The sequence below is a fragment of the Tachysurus fulvidraco genome, chromosome 2 (genome assembly GCF_022655615.1).
Source record: "Tachysurus fulvidraco isolate hzauxx_2018 chromosome 2, HZAU_PFXX_2.0, whole genome shotgun sequence".
Classification (NCBI taxonomy): domain Eukaryota; kingdom Metazoa; phylum Chordata; class Actinopteri; order Siluriformes; family Bagridae; genus Tachysurus; species Tachysurus fulvidraco.
Window position 1 is genome coordinate 23,038,326 of NC_062519.1, and position 22,500 is coordinate 23,060,825.

Genomic DNA, 22,500 nt, shown 5'->3' on the forward strand with positions numbered 1-22,500 from the left:
TCAGGAAGCTTAAAACAGCCAAAGGATGATTTAAATATTCATTACTCTTGCACGAGACAAGCTGTTATTTAAAGTGCTCGTGCCGTTTTTATCCAATCACGGTTGTTGACGCTTTAAATAACTCAGGGAGTTTTTCCTTGTCGCCGTCACCTCCGGCTTTCTCGTTAGAGATAGGGATGGATATATAGTATCATAAATTTTAAGTTAATCTTTTTAAAATTAATTTCAAACTTTAATTGTATATATTCATTTATTTATTTTTCTTCTTCATCTTCTTATATATTTATTTCTTTTTCCATTTCTCTTCTGTTTCCATACTTCTGTAAAGCTGCTTTGGGACAATGGTTAAAAGCTCTATACAGATAAATTGTAATTGAATCGAATTAAATATGCAAACTAACCAACTAAACCAGGATTACTTGTTAACTAACCCAGGATTACTTGTTAACTAACCCACTGTTACTTGTTAACTAACCCATGATTACTTGTTAACCCTAAGTAAAGTATGAGCAATGTGATTCTGTTTAACTGGAGTTTAAATCACCCACAGGAATTATTATTATATTATATATTATTATTATTATAGCCCTTTATTTTATCAGGGAAAAATCTGATTATTGTATTTCAACACAATAAGATTTACTTCTGCCATGTCTGCTTGTTGAAAGTGTAGCACCCTCACTGGAGTCTGATCATCCTTCAGGAACTTCAGTTTGTTCTGCTCCTGAACAGAAACAAACACAATGTCAGTCTACATCCTGGTATTACGCATGCAGTCGATGCAAGCGTATTGCGAATGTATGTATGTATGTATTTATTTATTTATTTCTGCACCTTGTAATAAATCTTCACATCTCCTCCTTCAACACACGGAGGCTGCAGGAAATCTTCAAACTGACATTCCCATTCTTTGTTAAAATGCCCAATCAAGTCAATCTCTTTGACACACAGCACCCTCCTGTAGGACGAAAAACAAACAAAGTAAAACTTTTAGACTTTTATTCCAAAAATCAGCAAATTACATTTTCATTAAAGGTGCGGTACATGATGTTTGAAATCACCAAAACAACCACGCCGCTAACCCAAATGGGTGTCACCCCTGTTTTGTTAGCTCCGCCCCACACATACATACGTAACTCAGGCAACTACTATATCGGAACCTGTTGGGGCAGCTGGCCGAAAGGATATTTTTATAAATGAATGACCTCAATGAGTAATACTATGGTAATACAAATGTGTTTTTGTAGTACTGTGTGTTGTACCGTGAAAGGTTTAGCTCCGTTTCACGCGGAAGACGACGTTCAACACCTAGAATTCGAGGCAGAGGTAACGGCAGAGGCTAATGTCAGACATGCGCACTGAACACTCTCTCCACCGCATATTGACAAGACACGCCCCTTTCTGCTCATTGGCTACACGTTTGTTTTGTTAGTCGGCCCGATTCGGTGTTCTGAAGCATTTTTCAAACATCGTACACCCCACCTTTAAGACATGAAATACCTGCTCAGTGCTGGTGACATAGTGGAAACAACAAAAGAACTTTAAACTGTTTTATTTAAATTGATTATTTAATACATGATCTGTCATCAGTGTGTTTGAAAGCAGAAAGTACCTATTGGTGACAATAATGTTGGTGTTTCTGTGTCCAGGATATTCATAGTGCTCTCTAAAGAACTCGGCATCAAGTTGTTTTATCTCTGATCGCTGAGAGGAAAAAAATAAAACAGATGTTTTTACATTCCTACAAGAGCTCTTCTCAAAAAGTCCTAACTCACTTCAGCTAACAGGGATAAATCCTAATAGCCAGATGAAAACTGTATTCAGTATATAGATGAAACCTTTGGACCACAGTCACAGACAAGATTTATTCCAGACGTCATGATTTATGGTTTATGACAAATCACCGAAGATGAAAATTTTACATTACACAATAAAACAAACCACAGACACAGTAAAAGGCAATCAAATTGCTTGCATTACGTCATTTATGAGGTATTACAAAGTAGGAATATGTTGGATTGTGCATTAGACATTAAATGTTTAAAGATTAATTATTTGAGTTAATGCTAACATATTTCAACAATAATATGAAAAGCCAAGACATTAAAAAAACAAAATGCATATTAAAATTATTAGCAAGTACTAACAACATTAAAGACACGTAAATGTAGACACACTGGAATATTTCAGTATACGTAAAAAAAAAAAAAAAAAAAAGCAAATGTAAATAAGGTATTACAAGTTTTACGTTTTGGCAAATATAGATACAAAATTTGCAGCAAAATAAACAAGTGTTTTAGACTAAATCCAAAAAAAGGTTACAGCTGTTGAACAGGAACATTGTTAAACAAACACTTTTCTACTGCATTACACAAACAAGAATTCAACAATCAACCAGTAAAATGACAGATCGCTGCATTGAAGCTTTCCTAGCATGAGTGTGCTTTAATTACTGTATAAATAATAACCTTCATATAAGTTTGCTTTATAGAAAATGTGTACATTTTGTTGCCCCAAACCCATTATTTCTCCTCAGGCTGCATGTAGGAAATAAAAGAAAGGAAAAAAACATAGGCAGACAGGTCAAAATCAGAAGAATCAGCTCAACAAAACAGAAGAAATGATCCAAAAAACTTGGACAAAACACAGTAAATATAGTCGTTATCCTGTTCCTATATGTTACTGAGTGCTCTATAATCAGCGTGTCACTAGAGTTTACTTTATTTAGCAACAAATTTAGAATTCATGGTCTGATTCTTGTTACCTGAAAAAGATCATAGCCCTCTGACTCGTGCTGGTCGTAGGGCCGGATGATGCCGTCTTCCTGGATGAGGCGGACAGGTCGCAGCTTTGTCACTTCTTCTGTTGACTCCGCCGCCCTGCCATCATAATGTACGATTCGTTACGGTTTTTATTAGCTTGATGGATGGATAAGTTGCTACAAGTTACAACTGATTAGTTAATATTACAGGTTAGACCTATGACACCTTTGACAATGGTTTTATACTGGATCTTACCTCTGAATGCCCTGGAAAGCGCTACTGGCCATGTCCACAATGCCCCCTGTAGGTCTAGTTACCACTCCCACCAGACCCTTTCCAATGCCCTTAAAGAAGCCTGCAGCTCCTTCTTTCTTTACGCCTGCGCACACGAAACACACGTCCATGCCAGCTTTTGAGTTAAGACACAGATATGATACATATATGTTTAGCTACCAGTTTATTATGTAAATCATGGGGCAGTGGTGGCTGAAGTGGTTAAGGCTCTGAGTTGTTGATAGGAGGATTGGGGTTTAAGCCCCTGCACTGCCAAGCTGCCAATGCTGCACCCTTGAGCAAAGCCTTTAACTCTCTCTTCTCCAGTGGGGCTGTATCATGGCTGACTCTGACCCCAACCTCTAAAGCTGAGATATGCGAAGAAAGAATTTCACTGTGCTGTAATGTCTATGTGACGACAAAAAGGCTTCTTCTTCTTCTTCTTCTACTTTGTATCTTCACTCAATAGCCATTTAATCAGGTACACTGACATGTAGTCCACTTTGGAGGTACATGATTACTGACTTTTCACACCAATTTTCAACCAGTAATCATTGTTTTTGTTGATTCATTTATCCTCTATAACCACACATCTCTGAAAGTATTTACAACTAGGACTAAATTTGCATGTTTTACACTTTATTTTGAGGAACACATGGTGGGTTTGTTCTAGTTAGTTAGTTGCTATAATTTACTGCCATGTCAGCTACCGAGGCATCTTCATGGCAAGAACGGTTAATAAGAACTAAGATAACCTAAAATCACAAGGAAATAAATATAGACAAATATAGACAACTTAAATGATTTTTTTTACATTAATATATGACAGAAACTCTAAAACTTTTCCTGATGAGACCTTGTAAAATAGCTCTTTAAATGAATTGGCCTCATAAAATAACCTTCTGTGGTCATTATACGCAGGACAGTCCAACAAAATATGCTTGACAGTAAGGGGAATGCTGCAGCATAAGCACTGAATGGGGTCTTCTCCTTTCAGCAGGTATTCATGTGTCAGCCTCGTATGCCCGATTCTACGTCTGGTTAAGATCACCTGATCGAATCTTGATTTCATAGGTATTAGAGACCTGTTAGTAATTTCAGGGTGTATGTCAAACAGTTTGTTATTCGACCATGTATTCCATTCCTCTTGCCACTTATTTAGTACATAGCCATTGATAATAGGTCTATATTCCGCGGGAGGAATTTGGCATCCAGTCACATTCTGCCTTAAAGCTTTCTTAGCAGCTGTATCAGCTCGCTCATTTCCTGAAAGACCAACATGTCCTGGAATCCAACAAAAATTTACATTATGGCAATCCAATTCTGCAGATGATCTACTTTGGTTAAAATAGTATCAATCAACGGATGGTTATACTCCAAGGATTCCATTCCATTAGAATCCGTAAAAATGATAGTGTTCTTCAGTTGGAAATTATCAATGTGTTCCAAAGATAAGGGCAAAGCACAGGCTTCAGCTGTGAAAATTGTGGGTTTGTTCTATGTTCAGTGAATGAATGAATTCACTATGAAGTGCACTTTATGAATTATACTTCTAATGGATCATAATATGTGATGTTTGAAAGTAAGTTATTGTCATTGTACACAATGCAGCGGAATTTAGTGTGGCACCTCTAAATAAAATAAAACAGGGATCTGAGCCGGAGATGGATGCAGGTACAGATGAAGCTTTAATACGAACGCAAAATGCTTGAAAACTCGCTCGAACCTGCTGAAAACACAACAAAGGCTAGACAAAGAGTGCTACACATGACAGACCCTAAATACTAATGAGCATAAGATATTACCTTGACTCGGTTGTGCAGGGGCTGATGGGTAATGTAGTCATGGCAGTAATGTGCAATAATTGCTTTGATACAGGAAGACCCTAAACAATGTTACAAACTAAACCACTGCAAAACATTGACCCACTTGACCACCTCCTCCACCCCTGCTATGAAACAGTGGTAGTGACCACCATATTGCAGTTTAGGCCACCTTTCATTGAACCACCATCTGAAAGTCTGCTTTCCAGAGAAACATCTGACAAAATGGCCAACAAATTTAAGATCAAGTTAGCTATATCTAATCAATTTTATAGTTTAGATTAAGTGCCATACCTTCCACAGGTTTGGTGACTATTCCGGTCACACCTCCAACTACTCCCTGTTAAATAAATAAATAAATAAATAAATAACCAAGTAACCATTTGATTGTACATTCACTCTTAGTTCATGTCTCAACTAATCATAACTCATTAGCCTTTTTAGTTACAGTGTCTCATGTGTAGCGTCAAATGTTAAAAGATAATCATTCATTTTAATCTTCTGTGTCTAAAACTGAACACTTTTAAAGTCCACTGTTTTCAGAGAGCTTGAGGTACCTTTAGAAAGCCCTTGCCTCCCTTTGCCAGACTCGCTCCAAAGTCTTTGGAGGGTCGGTTCATCTCTTCCCGACGTTTCTGTTGGTATTCTTTATCCATACTGATAGCAGCCAGGCCTTTTCCAACTGAACCCGTAATACGGGACACCATCCCTGCGGCACCACCTTCAAGACAGAAAGTGAGGACGCAATGACATGACGCATCAGAGTGTAAGAGACATAGGGAGAGATAGGAAGAGAGTGAAAATCTGAAGAGCATCAGTAATACTTACCTACAGTATGGCCCAAGAAACTGCGCACACCAATGACAAAGCCCTCTGCGAACTCCTCAGGCCCCTGAACAGCACCCTAAATAAAAAACAAAAATATGTATTTAAAAAAAAACAAGTTCAGTGGACTTGTAACTTTATCAATTGTCTGGAAATGAATTTATTTCACGTCAGATAACATTGTTTTCTCTATCCAACAGAAATGTAATCAAAGATAAACTGATGCATTATTTATGGCTGATTCACATGCTTTTTTATATGTTCATTTTAAATGTTCAATTGTTATCTTGGGGGGCACGGTGGCTTAGTGTTGGTGGCACAGTTTCTTTGTTTTTATTACATTTGGCCGCATATTCACAGATTGGAGTTTCCCGAGTCAATAACTCCTGAGCTAAACCCTGTTACTACACAAATAACACCTCTTTTCTATCGTAGTAATGTAGAGAGGCAGCTACAACCGCGTTTTATGTAGTAACAGCGTTTAGCTCAGGAGTTATTGACTCGGGAAACTCCAATCTGTGAATATGCGGCCGACTTTACTTAAGACGCCGAGGCGCTTTTTTCCTTCTCGATAGGTATTCGTATCAAATCGTAATGTTCTTCCCTTCAGCTATGATAGACACATTTCTTTCCATTAGTTGCCTGAGTTACGTATGTATGTGTGGGCGGAGCTATTGATACAGGGGTGGGACCCATTTGGGTTAGGGGTGTGTTTGTTTTGGTGATTTATTATGTCATTGGCTTTCAAACATCGGAGAAGTGTCTCAGAACAACCCTAGATTATCTGTACCAATCCAGAGTCAAAGGCAGGGAACAGACAAAAAGGCCAAAGTGACAAATTGGGTTTTTATTTACAACATTATAAAAACAACATTAATTTCCTTTTCTATTGGAACTTTCTGAATATTAATATACATATACTATGGCTGGATAAGTTAGATATTAGATACTATACCTGGATAGGCTCATAGAAGAAGGCCTCCATTCCTTCTGAGAGACCTCTTATCAGTCCAAAAGGATTTCCCAACACATCCAGTCCCAAAACCAGCACATACATCTGCTTCAGGAACTGCAACATAAAAATAAATCAAATCAAATATGAACAAAGTATGTGCATGTATGTGCTTTTGTAGTTAGGAGATTTATGCTTGGGATGTGAGCGTGAAAAAGCTCTTCACCTGTTCTGTGTAATGCTTAATCACAGCCCACATCAGATTGTCTCTCCGGTAGAACTGGTACTTTATTTCAAAGAAAGCAAGTCTAGAAAATAATGAATATCAACCATAGGATGCTTTCTGTCACAGTTAATAATGCTTAATAAAGTCATCAGTGATTTATGACACTTACTTAAAGATGATGTCATCCACATCAGTAAGTGTTGCTCCGATGCTTTTAAGAAGCAGATTGACTGATTGGAGGGCCAGAATGTTACCCTCTTCAGACTGATCTCCACTGGACCCAATAGACAGACTTAAATGCAACTACACACACACACACACACACACACACACACACACACACACACACACACACACACACACACACACACACACACACACACACACACACACACACTTCAGAAACTGAGATTTTCACACACAACTGTCTTGAGAGTGTACACTAACTATTGTTAAAAATGGAAAATATCTAGATTTGTTGGCACATCTCCCTGCTGATGAGAGATGTAATGTAAGAAATCCTACACTGCTTCAAACTGACAGGAAGGATAGACAGACATTCCTATTAAAGTGAAATATACACACAATATATATCCATTTCTCAATTCCTTACTTTAATTGGAGAGATGTGGAAGTGCTCAAAGAAGCTGAGGCCTGAAGCATCGGAAATGGAGCTCTCCATCAGTTGTGTTTGAAGTGAATTCAGATCTTTCTCTATCAGGTTAGTCTGCAGAGTAGGACAGATACTGTCAGAATACAGCTTTCATTTACTGATACGTACATCTACAGTAGTGTTGAACATACTGCGAAACGGCCCCTTTGGTGGCAGACCAAGTTTTAGGTAACCAAAAGTATTGGAACAATATTAAATCAATAACTGCATCCTACTGACATCACCAAACGGTTGCTTTATTTATTTATTTATTTATTTATTTTTAGTGATTCTTATTGTTATTATTATTATATATTATTATTATATTATATTATTATTTTATTCTAATAAACAGAACTGCAGAGTAAACAGAACCCTGTCAAGAATATTGAAGTGGATTTCCTAAAGCCAAGTAAAGTAGAGACAAGGATCTGTCGGCTACATGTGATGTTGGAATGAATAAAAAATGAATTGAAAAGTTCTAATCTTGAAAACCTGGGAATTTAAAGGGCACCATAATCTGGATTATTCTGATCAATCTTTACATAACGTTTCCCAGGGTCAATGTCATTGTGCATTTATTCAGGGATTAAAGCAGGAGTAAAACAGCTATAATATATCAAACCTCTACAGGTATCAGGTAGTATATTGTGCATTCTGCAGGTACCTTCTGCTTGTCAGTCTGAATGTTGGCGGCAGGAGTAAAGAAAGCGAGGATCTCCCCCAAAAATCCCTGATCCATCTTTACTGCCATCTCCTGCACTAGTACCATGAAGTACCTTAACACACAGATTTTTTTATGAAGTGTATATCAGACAATATTTTGTCTAACTCATTATTTGGGACTCTCTGCTACATGACTTACATATGGAAAAAAACGCACTTACTTAAATTGCATTACTTGACTGTGCTCATTGAACCGTGTAATGATGCTGACATCTATAAAGGGCTTTGGCTCTGGAAACATGCATGTAATTAGTCCATGTTGGTGCTCTAATTTATTCACACATACATACTATATCCAAAGCGGTATCCAGAAAAATGTTTTAAAATCTAGGGATGTGTACCTGAGTCCAGAACAATTGATTTAGGTGGAGGAACAGGGTGAAATACTATTGGGAAGATCGCTCCAGTTAGCTGGTTATCCACCTGCAAATATCTGCATGGTTAAAAACCACATCCAGGACCACATCCAGTGCTTGGTACATTCAACTTTAAGATTGTACAATTATTTATCAGGTTTACAGCTTTACATAATGACCAAGCCTTTTGTCCATGCATCTACTAGCATGTGAGTTGTACCAAACTTACTTATTTGCTTCACACAAATGTATTATAAAATATTCATGTCGTCTTTGTATCCTAACCTTCTCCACAATTTCCATGTTTCTGTACTTATGACACACGATTAATCGCCTCCATGCTGTACTGCAAAATAAGGCCTAATCGAGGAACCCTGTTGTCCTCTGGATTACTTTTGTTTCTATTTAGTTTTGACTGTGTTCTACTTTGATCCTGCATCCACGTGTGTATTACCTGCAGCCAGTGAAGCTGGGCTCGAAGGCTCCTTTGGTGTTGGGACTGCTTTAGCTCCACATGGATACCAGCCAAAAAGTTCCTCCGGATGAAGCAGGAGTAGGGGTGCCTCATCAACATGGGCACCCTTGTAAAGTCCACCTGAGCCATAAACACATATATATATATACATACATACACACTCAAACCTAGTCATGACACCTTTACAGGGTTTATAATGGACCAGCCTATTTGCTCACCTCAAGCCCTGTTTCCAGCTTTACCCAGCCTGGCTCTGTCTTGCCATTGAGATGGCTCTGGTAGGCCTTCTCCAAAAGACTGATGTTCTTATGGTTAAAAGCCTTCCAGCGGTTCTTTGGTTTCATTTCCCATACAACACCCGAACTAACCAAAAATAAAAGCGAGCAAATATAGAACATATTATATATTGGCATACAAGTCATCATGAGGTTCAGTAATTTCTTCAAGGTGAAAGATGCATGCTTCATGTGAACCCCACCGAAAGCTCCTTGATTTAATGTGCATCTTCTGCTTCTACTTTTCTACTTCTTCACTACAGCGAATCATTTGTTTCCACCTAACTTCCTCCCCTTTCAACACATCCTCTTATATCCCCTTTGGCCTTTCTCTTGACCTCTTACCTGGCAGCTCCAACATCCCATCTCCAACATTCTTCTACCAATATAACCATCTCCCTCCTCTGTACATGTCCAAACCATCTCAATCTATCCTCTCTGACTTTGTCCCCAAAACAGCAAACCTGATCTGTCCCTCTGATGTGCTCGTTCCTAATCCTGTCCATCCTCGTCCCTCCTAAAGAGAACCTCAACATCCTCATCTCTGCTACCTCCATCTCTGCCTCATGTCTTTTCCTCGATGCTACAGTCTCTAACCCATACAGCAGAGCTGCTCTCAATACTGTCTTGTACAACTTTCCCTCGATTCTTGCTGACACTCTTCTGTCACACACACAACACTCCTGACAAACTTCTGTCACACACACAACACTTCTGACACTCTTCTGTCACACACACAACACTCCTGACACTCTTCTGTCACACACAACACTCCTGGCACTTTTCTGTCACACACACACACACACACACACAAAACACTCCTGAGACACACACAACACTCCTGACACTCTTCTGTCACTCACAACACTCCTGACACTCTTCTGTCACACGACCTGCCTGCACTCGCCTCTTCACATCTTTTTCACAATGTAAATTATACTGTATCCTGAATGTAAATTGTTCCAGGGTTTAGAGCCTGATTTCTGGGTCATTATAAACATTAATTATTAAAATCTCAATCAGGTTGTCAAACAGTATCTTGTATCATTTTATGACTATTTGGAATTTTCAGCTCCCAAGAATCTCTCTTCGGAATTTCAACATTTTCTTACCTGGTAATGCCCATGTATGCTATTTCATGTCTATTATCATTGTTGATGAGGGACAAGCCCAGGTTCTGTACAGAGATGGTGACTTCCTGTTGGAATTGCTCCAGCTCTTCAGCCTGACAAGCTTTTGTTACCACAGCCACATCTTCAGTAAAAAGCAGGATGCGCTGTCGGCCATCGAGGAACGACACCCAGTGTACCTGAGTCAGTGTGTCATATGCAAACTGGCCACACTGGTCCTGCAGAATAAGACAGAGCACATGGTATATATGTGGGATTCACGTGGAATTGCTGTTACAGAGTTTCTCTAAACTGTTTACTCCGTCTATCTATCTATCTATCTATCGATCGATCGATCGATCTATCTATCTATCTATCTATCTATCTATCTATCTATCTATCTATCTATCTATCTATCTATCTATCTATCTATCTATCTATCAGGGGTGGCACGGTTCACAAAACCAACAGTTCGGTTCGTATCACGGTTTTAGGGTCACGGTTTTCAGTTCTGTACGGTATTTTTTCTCTCACCTTGATCAGGTTTAGTTCTCCGCTGTGGCCCTGACATGTCCAGCACAGCTTCCGCACCCCTGCAGGGTTTTCCCACACAAAGAGTTGAACCTCACCTGGCTTCAGCTCACAGGATTCCTCACAGCCACTACACCAAAAACAAGGCAACACATGTGAACTCCGACCTATACGAGTGATTCTTTCTTTATAAATAAATAAAGGGTGGGTGATAGGATAGGAGTGACAGAAAGAGACCAGCATAGCACTTGAAATTGTTAAGAGAGAAGAAAAAATCCATGTAGCAGTGCAGCATGGGCCCAAAGTACAGTATGAGACTCATTACAACGTTATTTTGGGAGTAATGGGGTGCTAACCTCTGTTTGACCGAGATGTTAGCCCAGGGTGTATGGTTCACCACCATAGCAGGAGCTGCTCCATCATAGTAATCAGTGAAGCTGATGACAGTAGAGTGGTCTGAGATGTTTACATCCACTATGATGCCTCCATACTGAAGGAAAAAAAAAAATGACAAGTCGTTTCGGTCTCTGGGTGGAAACTTTGTACAAAGATTTCAGTAGTGAGAGAGAGGGAAATCTTTGGTCTGATTTGGGGTCACCACAGCGAATCATCTCTCTCCACCTATGCCTATCTTCTGCATCCTCAACATTTGCACCCATTAGCTTCATATCCTCATTAATTACATCCATATACCTCCTCTTTGGCCTTCCTCTTTGCCTCCTGCCTGGCAGCTTCATGTCCAACATTCTCCTACCAATATACTCACTCTCCCTCCTCTGAACATGTCCAAACCATCTTAATCTCTCCTCCCTAACTTTGTCCCCCAAACGTCCAACATGAGCTGTCCCTCTGATGTACTCGTTCCTAATCCTGTCCAATCTTGTCACTCCCAAAGAGAACCTCGACATCTTCAGCTCGGCTACCTCTAGCTCTGACTCCTGTCTCTTCTTCGGTGACACTGTCTCTAAACCATACGGCATGGCCGGTCTCACCACTGTCCTGTACACCTTCCCCTTGATTCTCGCTGAAAAAAAACAAACAACTGTGTATGGCTATCATAAGACTGTATGTTCATGTAATGGTTACAGTAATCCGGTGAAAACACACACACTTACCTGCTCCATGCAAAGCAGAGTTCCATTATCTTGTTTGTTAAAGAAGAAGGCTTTGGAGGCAAATTCAGATCCGACTGCTCGTACACACAGCTTCTCTGTGCTAGAATCTGGCCACAGAGGCAAACACTGCAGATCCAAGCACAGATACTTCATAAAGTCAGATGTTTACAGTAAGAGATGGCGCCATTGCAAAGATAACTTTTAAAACTTCAAACTTTTAAAACTTCAAACTTCAAAAAAGTCAAACCTCTGTGGAAGAGATATAGTGCCACTTGTTGCTGCCATTGCTGCCATTTTGCACCTCCCCGACTTCTAGCTCAAAGGAGGATTTATTCACCAGAGTGTAGAAAGGGCTAATAGTCACAATCCGTGTCAGGTTAAAACTGCTTAATTGTATACTGATTTCCACCTAAAAAAAAAAAAGGTTTGAGTCTATATATATTACGGTGGCCGAGAAGTGCAAAACAAATTAACAAATCCGAAAACAACTTAACAAATCCGAAAACAAATGAACAAATGCGAAAACATCTTGAGTGACAGGTGTCTTGTCCAATGATCGGTAAGATTCTATTCAAAAACGATACCTACCGTTTCCGGGTTGTCTGACTTGTCGTTGTGTTTTCGGATTTGTTAATGTGTTTTCGGATTTGTTAATGTGTTTTCGGATTTGTTAATTCGTTTTCGGATTTGTTAATGTGTTTTTGGATTTGTTAATTCGTTTTCGGATTTGTTAATTCGTTTTCGGATTTGTTAATGTGTTTTCGGATTTGTTTTGCACTTCTCAGCCACCGTAATATATAGATCTATACACACACTCGTAAATTTACACATCCAGTCTTCTTACCAAGAAGTCCATGTTTTTATCTTGGCAACGTACGCAGCCGTAACTGCCCACTGTATCCAGAGAAAAGCTATCTGACCAGGAGCTGGTGGAAACACAAAGCTGCAGCTAGGGAACAAATTGCAAGGGAAAAAACATCATATATACGGTAACAATGGCAATGTTGATGTGTTTGTTACCCATGAACTTGAAATTGAATATATTTTGAATACATTTGATAGGCAACCTTTATTAACCCTTGACAAATCTTAACTTTGGAAAGAGGTCAAATACGAAATAAAGTTTTTAAAACAATCGACGGAAACATTTGGGGTGTATAAATGAATAACTTATTAAACTCACTTTGTTTTTGCTGAAAATGTTTTTCTTCTTGAAGGAAAACAGGATGACATCACGGAAATCTGCGGGATGTTTGACGTAGATGTCTTCAGCTCGGTACTGCAGCACACGGGCTGTCTTGTTAATGATCCAGTACGGGCTGAAGATGGAAACGACGAGTCGTCCCGCTACGTGGCTCGTGTGTGCGTACACGTCTACGGTGAGTTTCTCTGTGGTGTCGCTAGTAAAGCACACAGGGAATAACTCGGCCATGTCCGGGATGATCTTGATGTGGCTGATCCAGTTGCGGCCTTGATACTTAACCAGAGATAACTCCATGATTTCTCCCATGATGTTCGCGTTCAGCAGATCGGCTTTGCTGCCTTCTAGCAACTCTCCAATCTCAGCTGAACCCTGCAATGAAGAAGGAATAATAATAACTGAGAATGAGTACAAAAAACTGGGCTAATGGGTGAGTTAATGTTAGTGTTCTAGCTTTCTAGTGTTCCATAATGACAGTTATGGTTGATGAGTACCTCCATTAGGTAGTTGATGGAGTACGGAAGCAGGTTTCGAAGAGAAACAGTTGGATGCAGGTGGATAATGTAGGCGGGGTCCCATTCCTCCTCACTCTGGCTGTCAATGTGACACAGGTTGTCTGGCACTGCCAGTGTGTTGATAAAAACTGGCCGTAAGCTGCTGTCATTGGCTGGACACTGCATTATCGAACGCACTTCTGAACTCACATGAACCTGCTCCTTCCATGTGATGTATGTAGTCGACTCACGATACTGTCCCTCCAAAGGTCCAACAGGCATCACGAACAACTGACATCTTTATCGGAATACATAATAAGATATCATAAGACTGCATCCATCCCGTACCTTTGTCTTAAAAAAATCCCTAAGCTTTAAAATCTTTTGTAAAAAAAAAAAATCACTTAACAATTCAGGAATCAATACAATACTTCTTAGACAAAACCACAGCTATAACACAAATACAGTGATACCTTTGACATACGAATTTTTTGAGATACGAGCTGTGATTCGACCAAATTTTTGCCTTTAGATGCGAGCAAATTTTTGAGATACAAGCATCCAAGCCGCCGCCGCCGAAACAAAGATCCCCAACAACCACGTGTGCTCTGTTTCCCTCGCCTCAACTTCCCACATCTCACTCGGTCAAAGCCGCCTTTCCACTGCACACGACAAACGGCGGCCGATAAACCTGAAGTCATTCATTTCCTATGGAGAGTCGTAAAGGCGCTGCGTGAAGTGATGACCATCTGTGGAGCCGTAATTTTCGGATCCGTTTTGAGTGTTGGATCCCTTAAAAAATTTGAGCTTGTGCGACTACACCACATCCGATATGCCGGCAGAACAGGTTTTTATTAAAACGACCGGCAGATGTTAGTGAGGAAAGAGTGACAAAAAGGCAAAAACAAGCGAAGAGAAAAGCAATGAAGAAAATTAAGCAAAATTAATGTAAAGAAAACAGAAATTAAGTTCAGCAATTAAGTTCCGTCAAGTTAAGAGAATTTCAGTTAAGTTTGTTCATTTTAGTGAAGTTTAGTTAAGTTCCATTTAAGTGTAAAATAGCATTAAGAGTGTACAGTAGTGAGTAAGTGAACGAAAGTGAGAGTGTAATTCCTCCTAACTTCTCCGCCTGTTTACTCCTCCCTCAACCTCCGTGCGCATCTTCCGTAAAGTAAAACCGGTTTATTTTTTTAACATTCTCTTTTATTACTGTATGTTTTCATACAATATTTGTCATTTATAAATACAGGTACTGTACATTTTTCATATTCAAAACACAAACAAAACAACTGGAGTGGAATTTTGCGAACGGATTAATGGGATTTCAATTCATTTAAATGGGAAAAATTGCGTTGAGATACGAGCAATTTCAGATACAAGTTTAATTCGTTCCGTGAACTTGCTCGTATCTCAAATTGCTCGTATCTCAAAGCAATTTTTCCCATTTAAATGAATTGAAATCCCATTAATCCGAGGTATTACTGTATATAATATAATACAGCATAGTATAAGTATAGTATAATGTTGAAATTTATATAAGTAAATAGAATAATAATACAAATAAAACATCTCTAGTTCCAGAAAGAATTTCTATTTCACGCTTTTGTATGTGTTACAGGTTCAAGTTCATGTTTTTTCCTCTGATAAATGATCTACAAATCTTTTCTGTAGTATCAGCCTAATACCTTTCCTGGGTATTGGATCGACACCATCTCTTATTTCAAAGCACAGTTAAAGAGGCACAAATCTTCCCCCAAGCATGGATTTCCATGTTTACCTGTAAGAATGCAGTGTGACATGAAACTCCTTCTCTGGTTCAGCAACTCCTACATTCACCAGCCCCCCTAGGTCCGGGAGGTACTTCAAAATGGCAAAAGGCACCGAGAAATGATTTATGATCTATAAAAGATGAACAAAAAAAAGACACAAGAAACTTTCAGGAACTTATTATTCTTAATTTGCTAATAACATCCAAAAAAAAAAGGTTATCCCAAGTAACACTAGTGAACTCAATATTAGTATTTGGTTAGCAGTAATTTATCTTTACATGTATTTAAATGCAGTTACCTGCAGAGGGGCTCGCACAGTGATGACTTTGTTGCCTTCTGAGGCACTGATCTGCAGCAGCACAGATACAGACTCGTGAAGCCTCTGCATATTATAGAGCCTTCGGCCTGGCCTGTCCACAGGAATGTTAGAGATCTCACTGTAGCCTGTAGGTACTGCAGATAAGGTACATTATCACTTCAACAGAGAGCACCGTTTACTTTTGTAAAATGTCAAAAGCATTTATACAGAAATGATACAACTATTAAATTATTGAAAGCATCTTTTATTCATCTTCTGAATCTGCTTTATTATGGTCAGGGTCACATTGGATCATGCGGATCTAGTGTCTACCCTGTGAGCACTTAGTGCGAGACATCACTGATGGCAAACTAGTCCATCACAAGGTACCAAGAACACACACTGCTGCTGTCACTACTGAATGGACTGCTTTGGCAAATCCCTTATAAATTTATTGCCCTAAGTTGAGGAAGTGCGTCCTTATCCAGTGCCCCTTTTCCACTGAGGCAGTTTGAGTGCTGGTTCGGAGCCTAATTTCCAAAACGTTGTTGGTCTAGACTTAAGAACCGCTTACGTCAGGGGCTGTTTGCGGGGCTACTGTTAGATAATGTACCTTAAGTTTACTAATGTTTAATACACTTTTACTTTACCACAATATGATACATTATCAGCACACATGACAGTAGTTAGCTACATGCTAAGGCTAACTTTTTTCTGTGTTAATGATAAGATAATGTTATGTACTTTATCGATTACAACCTCCGTTTATACAGATTACACAGAGCTGCACGTTGGATTCGCCGCGTTTGGATGTTAATGTAGGTTCAAAAAGTCATGAGCATTAACAGTAAAGCAACATCCACCATTGTTGATGCTGATGTTCTGTTTGCCGCTGCTGCGCTAACGTTGCTGTGTAACGTGACACGTATACAGTGACGTCAGACTCGGCTCTGTGATGGTTCTCTAACCGATGGAAAGGCAAACCGGTTCTTAGAAGGATCGCCAGTGGAACCAACTTTGAACCAGCACCATTGCTAGCTCTGAACCAGAACCCGGTTCTTTCTGGTGGAAAAGGGGTACAGGTAACCTGCACCTGTGGGTTTGGCATTTTGGAGTGAAAAGCTAATGCAGGACTGTGACCCGGCAGTCCAAAACACATTCCTGAATGCAAGGTACATTAAATATTAAATGGGCCTTGTATTGCTCTCGGTTACAAATTGTTCCACAAATGTTGAGCAGTCAATCATACTCCATGAAAAAGCACCATGAATGGTGTCTCTTTCTGAAAGTTGCAAGGTGCCAATGCCTGACGTTCTCACCTAGAACCCGATGTGTGATTGCCAGACGTTTGTACCGGAGTCCCTTACAACCCCATAATTTGGGCCCATACGGTTCGCCATACTGAAATGGGCTTCTTTAAAGCTTCCTTCCCTGCTGACACATCAGCAAAAAATGCAAGCCTTGGTGATAAAGCTCACCATGTAAACATTGATGTTTGCATGACTCTAGAGTACTTTTGATAGCCAAACCATCTTCACTGTGTTTTATTGTGGGGAATGCATTATAGCTTTCCTTACTACTATTTCCACTGGATGGACGTTTGTCTGTTATGTTGAAAACACAGGGGTTTGATCTGTCTTCACAGAGACTGTTTGACTGGGTGATGGATGTCGTCAAGCTGGTATGATTTCTTAAATTCTAAAGTGCAGTATGGGTAGAAGTAGAAAGAGAGATGAGAAGACATACAGGTAGACAAAGAGGTCCACCTCCTATAGATAAACCCATTTCATGGGAAAGGCTTTGAAGGTCAAGGTCATTTCATCCTTTCGGTGAAATGATAATGTGATACACAATTGGCTTCTTTTGATCGAGCCTGAAGTAGAGGCTGGCTGATGACACATCCCTGGCTGCTCCTTGGTTCCAGTCAACAAACCCTGTGTTCTCAAAAGGAGCTGACATAAGATAAGAGGAGCTAAGATAAGACATAGTGGCTCACACCCATTTTCATTATGAACAATGTGATGTAAGCAGGACCAATGGGAAGTGTGTTCAGCTGCAAAGCATCCTGTTGGCAGTCCCTGACTATGACTGATTATTTTCAAGTGAAGGCGCCACACAAGGCCTGATCCACAGAGTGGTCAAGAGCCTTGACTGCATGAGTTTGTATGCCTGCAGCTTTTACAAGGCCTGTGGTCCTTCAGAGAAAAATGGAGTATTAATTCATCCGTTGCTAATCTACTGATGTTACCAATATGTGTCCAGTCTAATTTGCTCTTTCTGCTTTGCATTTCCAAAGCTCGAACACTTCATCCCAGGGCTTCTTTGTTCCAAAGAGCAGACCAGGGCAGATGTTCACATGCATGCTACCAGCAATATTTACATTTACATTTCCAGCATTTGGCAGATGCCCTAATTCAGAGCGACTTACATTATCTAATTTTTATACAACTGAGGTTAAGGGCCTTGCTCAGGGGCCCAATAGTGGCAGCTTGGTGGACCTGGGATTGAACTCACAACCTTCCGATTGGTAGCCCAACACTTTAACCACTAGGCTACCACATACCAATATGGACTGTGCCAGACACACCCAGCACTGCACATTCAGGTTTCTGTGAAGGTTTCAGGCAGGTGGTCTGATAAGGTTGATACCAAGGTAGTGGGAACACAGTTTGTGGCTGTTCTCTGGGAGGTCCAGGAATGAGTCATGGGTCGAAAGAAATTAGTGAGACAAGAGCCGTTCGGCTCTGTGAACACAGAGGCTGTGGTCTTTGGGCAAAGCTTCAATCAAAAAAACAATTTTAGACAGAGGTTAAAGTTACTAACTAAGCTGGTCAGAGTCAATTTTGAGAACTGGGGTGATTACATTGAGTTTCAAATTGTAAGTATTTGTTTTAATAAACTGGAAAGATTCGCAGCCAGGTCGAAGTTAAATAGAAGAGACTCAGAAGTGAGAGAAGGATAAAAGACTGGTTATGAGTGACGAAAAGGAACAAGAGGCAGGTATTGACTAGAAGATGTAGGCAAAGGACCCAGGTGGCAAGTCTGTAGCTTTTGATGCCTTTTAATGATGTAGTTTTAATGACCCAAATCTGAAAATTCACATTTCTGATTTAATTTTGAGGAAAAATGTGTCTTATTCAGTATAGAGGTCTTCACGGGTCCACTTAGATCCGAAAACCCGAGGTCCGACCCGAGACCCAAGCGGTTTCGGGTCAAAAAGTTTCACGTGTACCTCGGACACGTGTAATAATAGCGGCATCGGGTCTCGGGTAATTTATAATTAATGTGTTTTTACCGAACGGACCCGAGAAGACCCGAACTACTGTATCTTGTGTGTGTGCATTGACTCAAGTCCTTTTCCAACCTCTCCTGTGTTTGCCAAGACCGCTGGCGACATGTGGCTGGCGACGTGTGGCTGGCCGTAAGCTCATTTTCGTTGAAACAGACCTGTCAATCAATTTTTAATCCACTCTGTAGCGGTTACTTTAGTATAGAGTTACACAACATTTGGGTCCAGTCGGGTTAAAAAAAAAAAGCCAACGGGTCGGGTCTGACTCGGGTCTATTTTTTTCGGGTTTGTCTCGTGTCGGGTCTTTCTTAAAAAAAAAAAATGCACGTCGGGTTCGAGTAAAAAGTGATTCGGGTCACTTCTTTGAAGTAGAGAAGACCTCTACTTCAATACAAACATAATATTTAAATATTTTAAGTGATGATGCTGAGGATGCAATTACCGATGCTAAGGTTGAAAAGGCAGCTCTCCTGTCTCTGCAACGTTGACAATTTTACTCGAGTTGGGAATTTAAAGGCAGAATATTCCAAATCCAAGGATTCCCCTACTCCAACTTCATGCATTTTACTCGCGGTTGGTGATTCAGCCATGCGCAGATTCATGCCATGCTGGATGACCAGTGGAATGCCAAGGAAATTCTGAATGGTAAATGGAGCTTTCTCTTTCAGCGAGTGATCCAACGTGGAAACGGTGCCCTCTGAGAAAGCCTGGCATTCAAATACAAGTTAATATTATACGGGAAAATTCAACAAAATATTGGGTAGATAATATTGTATTTTGCTTTTTTATCAACGTATGAATGTAGACCTGGGTGAGGTTATGAAAGACGTTCAGGCAGCATTTAGACAGCGTGACGTTCATGGTGTCTTTGGAGCAGATATTAATGGATGTGCAAGATTCAGGCAGCACTACGAAGTCATCACCAGGTACAGGGCTCTTATCCCAAACAGGGTTATTCTTTATCTAACAAAGAAGTCAGACAAAACAAAAAACAGTAGAACAACAACAACAACAACAACAACACATTTTCAGTCAAGCGAGTAAACATACTGTACGTCTGCACCAACATGCACAATATACACACAGTTATAAATACCTCGATTCCAAGTTTCCATCTGCGTCTCCCGTTATCGACTCGCTCTATGAGGGGCTCCCAAACGGCATGAGACTCGTTAAAATAGTTCACCTAAAATAACAGAAATATCAGCAAGGGAATGATACAACCTATGATTGTCATGCAAAGTATTTACTTGACCAACGTTTCATTTGATGAACAAGTACACTGTATATGTTGGCATGTTGAAGCAGCCATAGTATCTCTCTCTAACCAAAGTGTGTGCGTTGTTAAATACAGCCCATAATAATCTACAGGTATGACAGTAAAAGCAATAATATTAACTGATAACAGAAATCCACTACATTTGCAAGCAAGCTTTTTTTTTTTTTTTAAATATTGTAAATACCTGTAATTATGTTGGCTTTGTAGAACTTTCTGTTTTCCTATTTAAGCTTAGACAAAAATTTATCAAGAGTAACTCCTCCTAGGGCTTTTGAGCCACATGCAACAAATTTGGATATGTTGTAGACCCTGGTCTGAAGTTTTGTTGCTATTATTTTTCTAAGCGATCCGAGTTCCGGTACTTCAGGTACCGGGCCTTTTTCCCCATTGACTCTCATTATAAACTTTGGAGGTTTATAACTCAGAAAGCTTTCAAAATATCTTCACAAACTCGGCCAGCTCCTTTAGGGTGATACTCTGAACAAAGTTTATATTGGTGTACCGACTGGCCTTTCGGTTGTCCCGCAGCCCCGCCCCCAAAATATGCAAAATCAAAAAACTTTTTACAACATGGACATGTGACATATCATAACACTCAGAACAATGAGGGGAACTTCCTCACAGGTATTCTGATAACGTCACATGACGTCACCTGATGTCACATGAAAATTTGCACAATATGGGCATGTGACATAAGGTGACGTCATGTGACGTTATCAGAATAACTGTGAGGAAGTTCCTTTGTCACATGCTCATCTCCACTTGCCTTCAAATGTGTTGGCACCCTAGCGCTCCACTAGATTTCACAAGTTATATGTACACTTGCCTCCAAAAGTAACACTGACCCTTATGTCCACTCGCCTCCAAAAAGCACCGGCCTTTGCAAATACTTGCCTCGTCAAAGCCAACATCAAAGTTTGTTGCAACGAACTGTACAAATCTAGTAACTATTAATCTATCTTGTGAATTTAAAGCTTTTTGGTGATTCAAATTAACCAGTGCATAAAAAAATGGCCACTAGCTTTTTACTTTTTTGTCTTTGGAGAGTAAGTGTAAATAAGTATGTACCTGAAAGCAGTATTAATATAAACGCATCCCTGAGTTAAAACAACACGTATAGCTAAGAATATTAAAGGGTTTAATCTTTTTTTACGTGAATGATCCACAATCAAGGTTTAGCCATTTCTCGGGGTACACTTTAATAATATTAGGTGGGGGGTGTCAATAATTATGAAAGCAGTACGAAAACATATGAAAAGTCACAAAAAATATTGTTTTGCTTATTTTCATGAAGAATCCCAATAACTCTGGTCTAGACCCTGCAAGGACACCCACCTCGAGTGTCATATCTGCAGACATACTGAGCAAAGAAGACCAGTTTCGTGCACAGCCAGAGAATGAAGACTCAGCCAGCAGCAGAGGAACCGTGTGGTGGCCCTGGCCAGAATCCAGAGTCACCTGCACTACCTTCACATCAGCATTAAACGTCTGGACCGTGCCACTGCTGTGGACCTCCTGGAATCTCTCAGTCACCTCGGTTGCAGTCTCTACATCCAGGAACCAGTAGTTGCAGGAGTAGATGTCCCTTACAGCCCAGAGTGTGCTCAGATCAACAGGCTTCTGATTGTCCTGCTCATTCGTGGGTTTAGGGGTCATGGCCGCCGTGATGGTCAGGACGGTGTTCAGGATGATTGGTGAGATCTGTGCAAAGACAGAAAATGTGCTCAACAATTCTAACTCCAGATAAACTTTACTTTGAGTGTTTTGAACACACAATGCTACTCACTTTTACTATGACTTCATCTACACTGACAGAGCCAGTGAGTGAACCACTGGCAGATATGCTGGTGTCAAGAACGACAGAACACGGCCTAAGGACCTGGTCAGGAAATACATCATATTAAAAAAAGATACTATAACAAATATAATTTAAAACTATGAATAAACAACAAAAAAAAAAAATACATATTTACAGTGGTCACGGCCTTGCTGTCCTTATTCCTTATGAACGGGCAGGCGAGAATTTTGAAACTCTTAAGGTTGACTTTTATGACCTGATCTGCCTCATTA

At 39.9% G+C, this 22,500-nt stretch overlaps 1 protein-coding gene across 6 annotated transcripts in view; it reads right to left on the bottom strand.

Annotated features, from left to right (window-relative positions):
* Positions 1–22,500, bottom strand: part of vps13c (vacuolar protein sorting 13 homolog C) — a 75,422-nt gene that overhangs the window by 976 nt on the left and 51,946 nt on the right. For 5 of the 6 annotated variants that reach the window (XM_047806779.1, XM_047806783.1, XM_047806790.1 and 2 more), the window contains 33 exons: positions 22,404–22,500; positions 22,217–22,309; positions 21,766–22,131; positions 20,248–20,337; positions 19,959–20,114; positions 19,594–19,858; positions 15,863–16,017; positions 15,573–15,694; positions 13,796–14,093; positions 13,284–13,673; positions 12,945–13,049; positions 12,348–12,509; positions 12,101–12,226; positions 11,342–11,475; positions 10,989–11,115; positions 10,458–10,693; positions 9,289–9,433; positions 9,050–9,190; positions 8,581–8,662; positions 8,401–8,470; positions 8,181–8,292; positions 7,475–7,588; positions 7,031–7,164; positions 6,862–6,943; positions 6,639–6,752; positions 5,687–5,762; positions 5,416–5,579; positions 5,153–5,198; positions 3,018–3,141; positions 2,765–2,879; positions 1,613–1,704; positions 835–958; positions 644–724 (listed from right to left, as the gene is read on the bottom strand). The exon at positions 22,404–22,500 is cut by the window's right edge and continues 127 nt beyond it. In XM_047806779.1, the coding sequence (XP_047662735.1) occupies positions 644–724; positions 835–958; positions 1,613–1,704; positions 2,765–2,879; positions 3,018–3,141; positions 5,153–5,198; positions 5,416–5,579; positions 5,687–5,762; positions 6,639–6,752; positions 6,862–6,943; positions 7,031–7,164; positions 7,475–7,588; positions 8,181–8,292; positions 8,401–8,470; positions 8,581–8,662; positions 9,050–9,190; positions 9,289–9,433; positions 10,458–10,693; positions 10,989–11,115; positions 11,342–11,475; positions 12,101–12,226; positions 12,348–12,509; positions 12,945–13,049; positions 13,284–13,673; positions 13,796–14,093; positions 15,573–15,694; positions 15,863–16,017; positions 19,594–19,858; positions 19,959–20,114; positions 20,248–20,337; positions 21,766–22,131; positions 22,217–22,309; positions 22,404–22,500 (4,738 nt within the window). Of the gene's footprint in view, positions 1–643; positions 725–834; positions 959–1,612; positions 1,705–1,846; positions 2,538–2,764; positions 2,880–3,017; positions 3,142–5,152; positions 5,199–5,415; positions 5,580–5,686; positions 5,763–6,638; positions 6,753–6,861; positions 6,944–7,030; positions 7,165–7,474; positions 7,589–8,180; positions 8,293–8,400; positions 8,471–8,580; positions 8,663–9,049; positions 9,191–9,288; positions 9,434–10,457; positions 10,694–10,988; positions 11,116–11,341; positions 11,476–12,100; positions 12,227–12,347; positions 12,510–12,944; positions 13,050–13,283; positions 13,674–13,795; positions 14,094–15,572; positions 15,695–15,862; positions 16,018–19,593; positions 19,859–19,958; positions 20,115–20,247; positions 20,338–21,765; positions 22,132–22,216; positions 22,310–22,403 lie in introns of those variants that run through there. The other variant, XM_047806788.1, reaches the window with a different exon arrangement.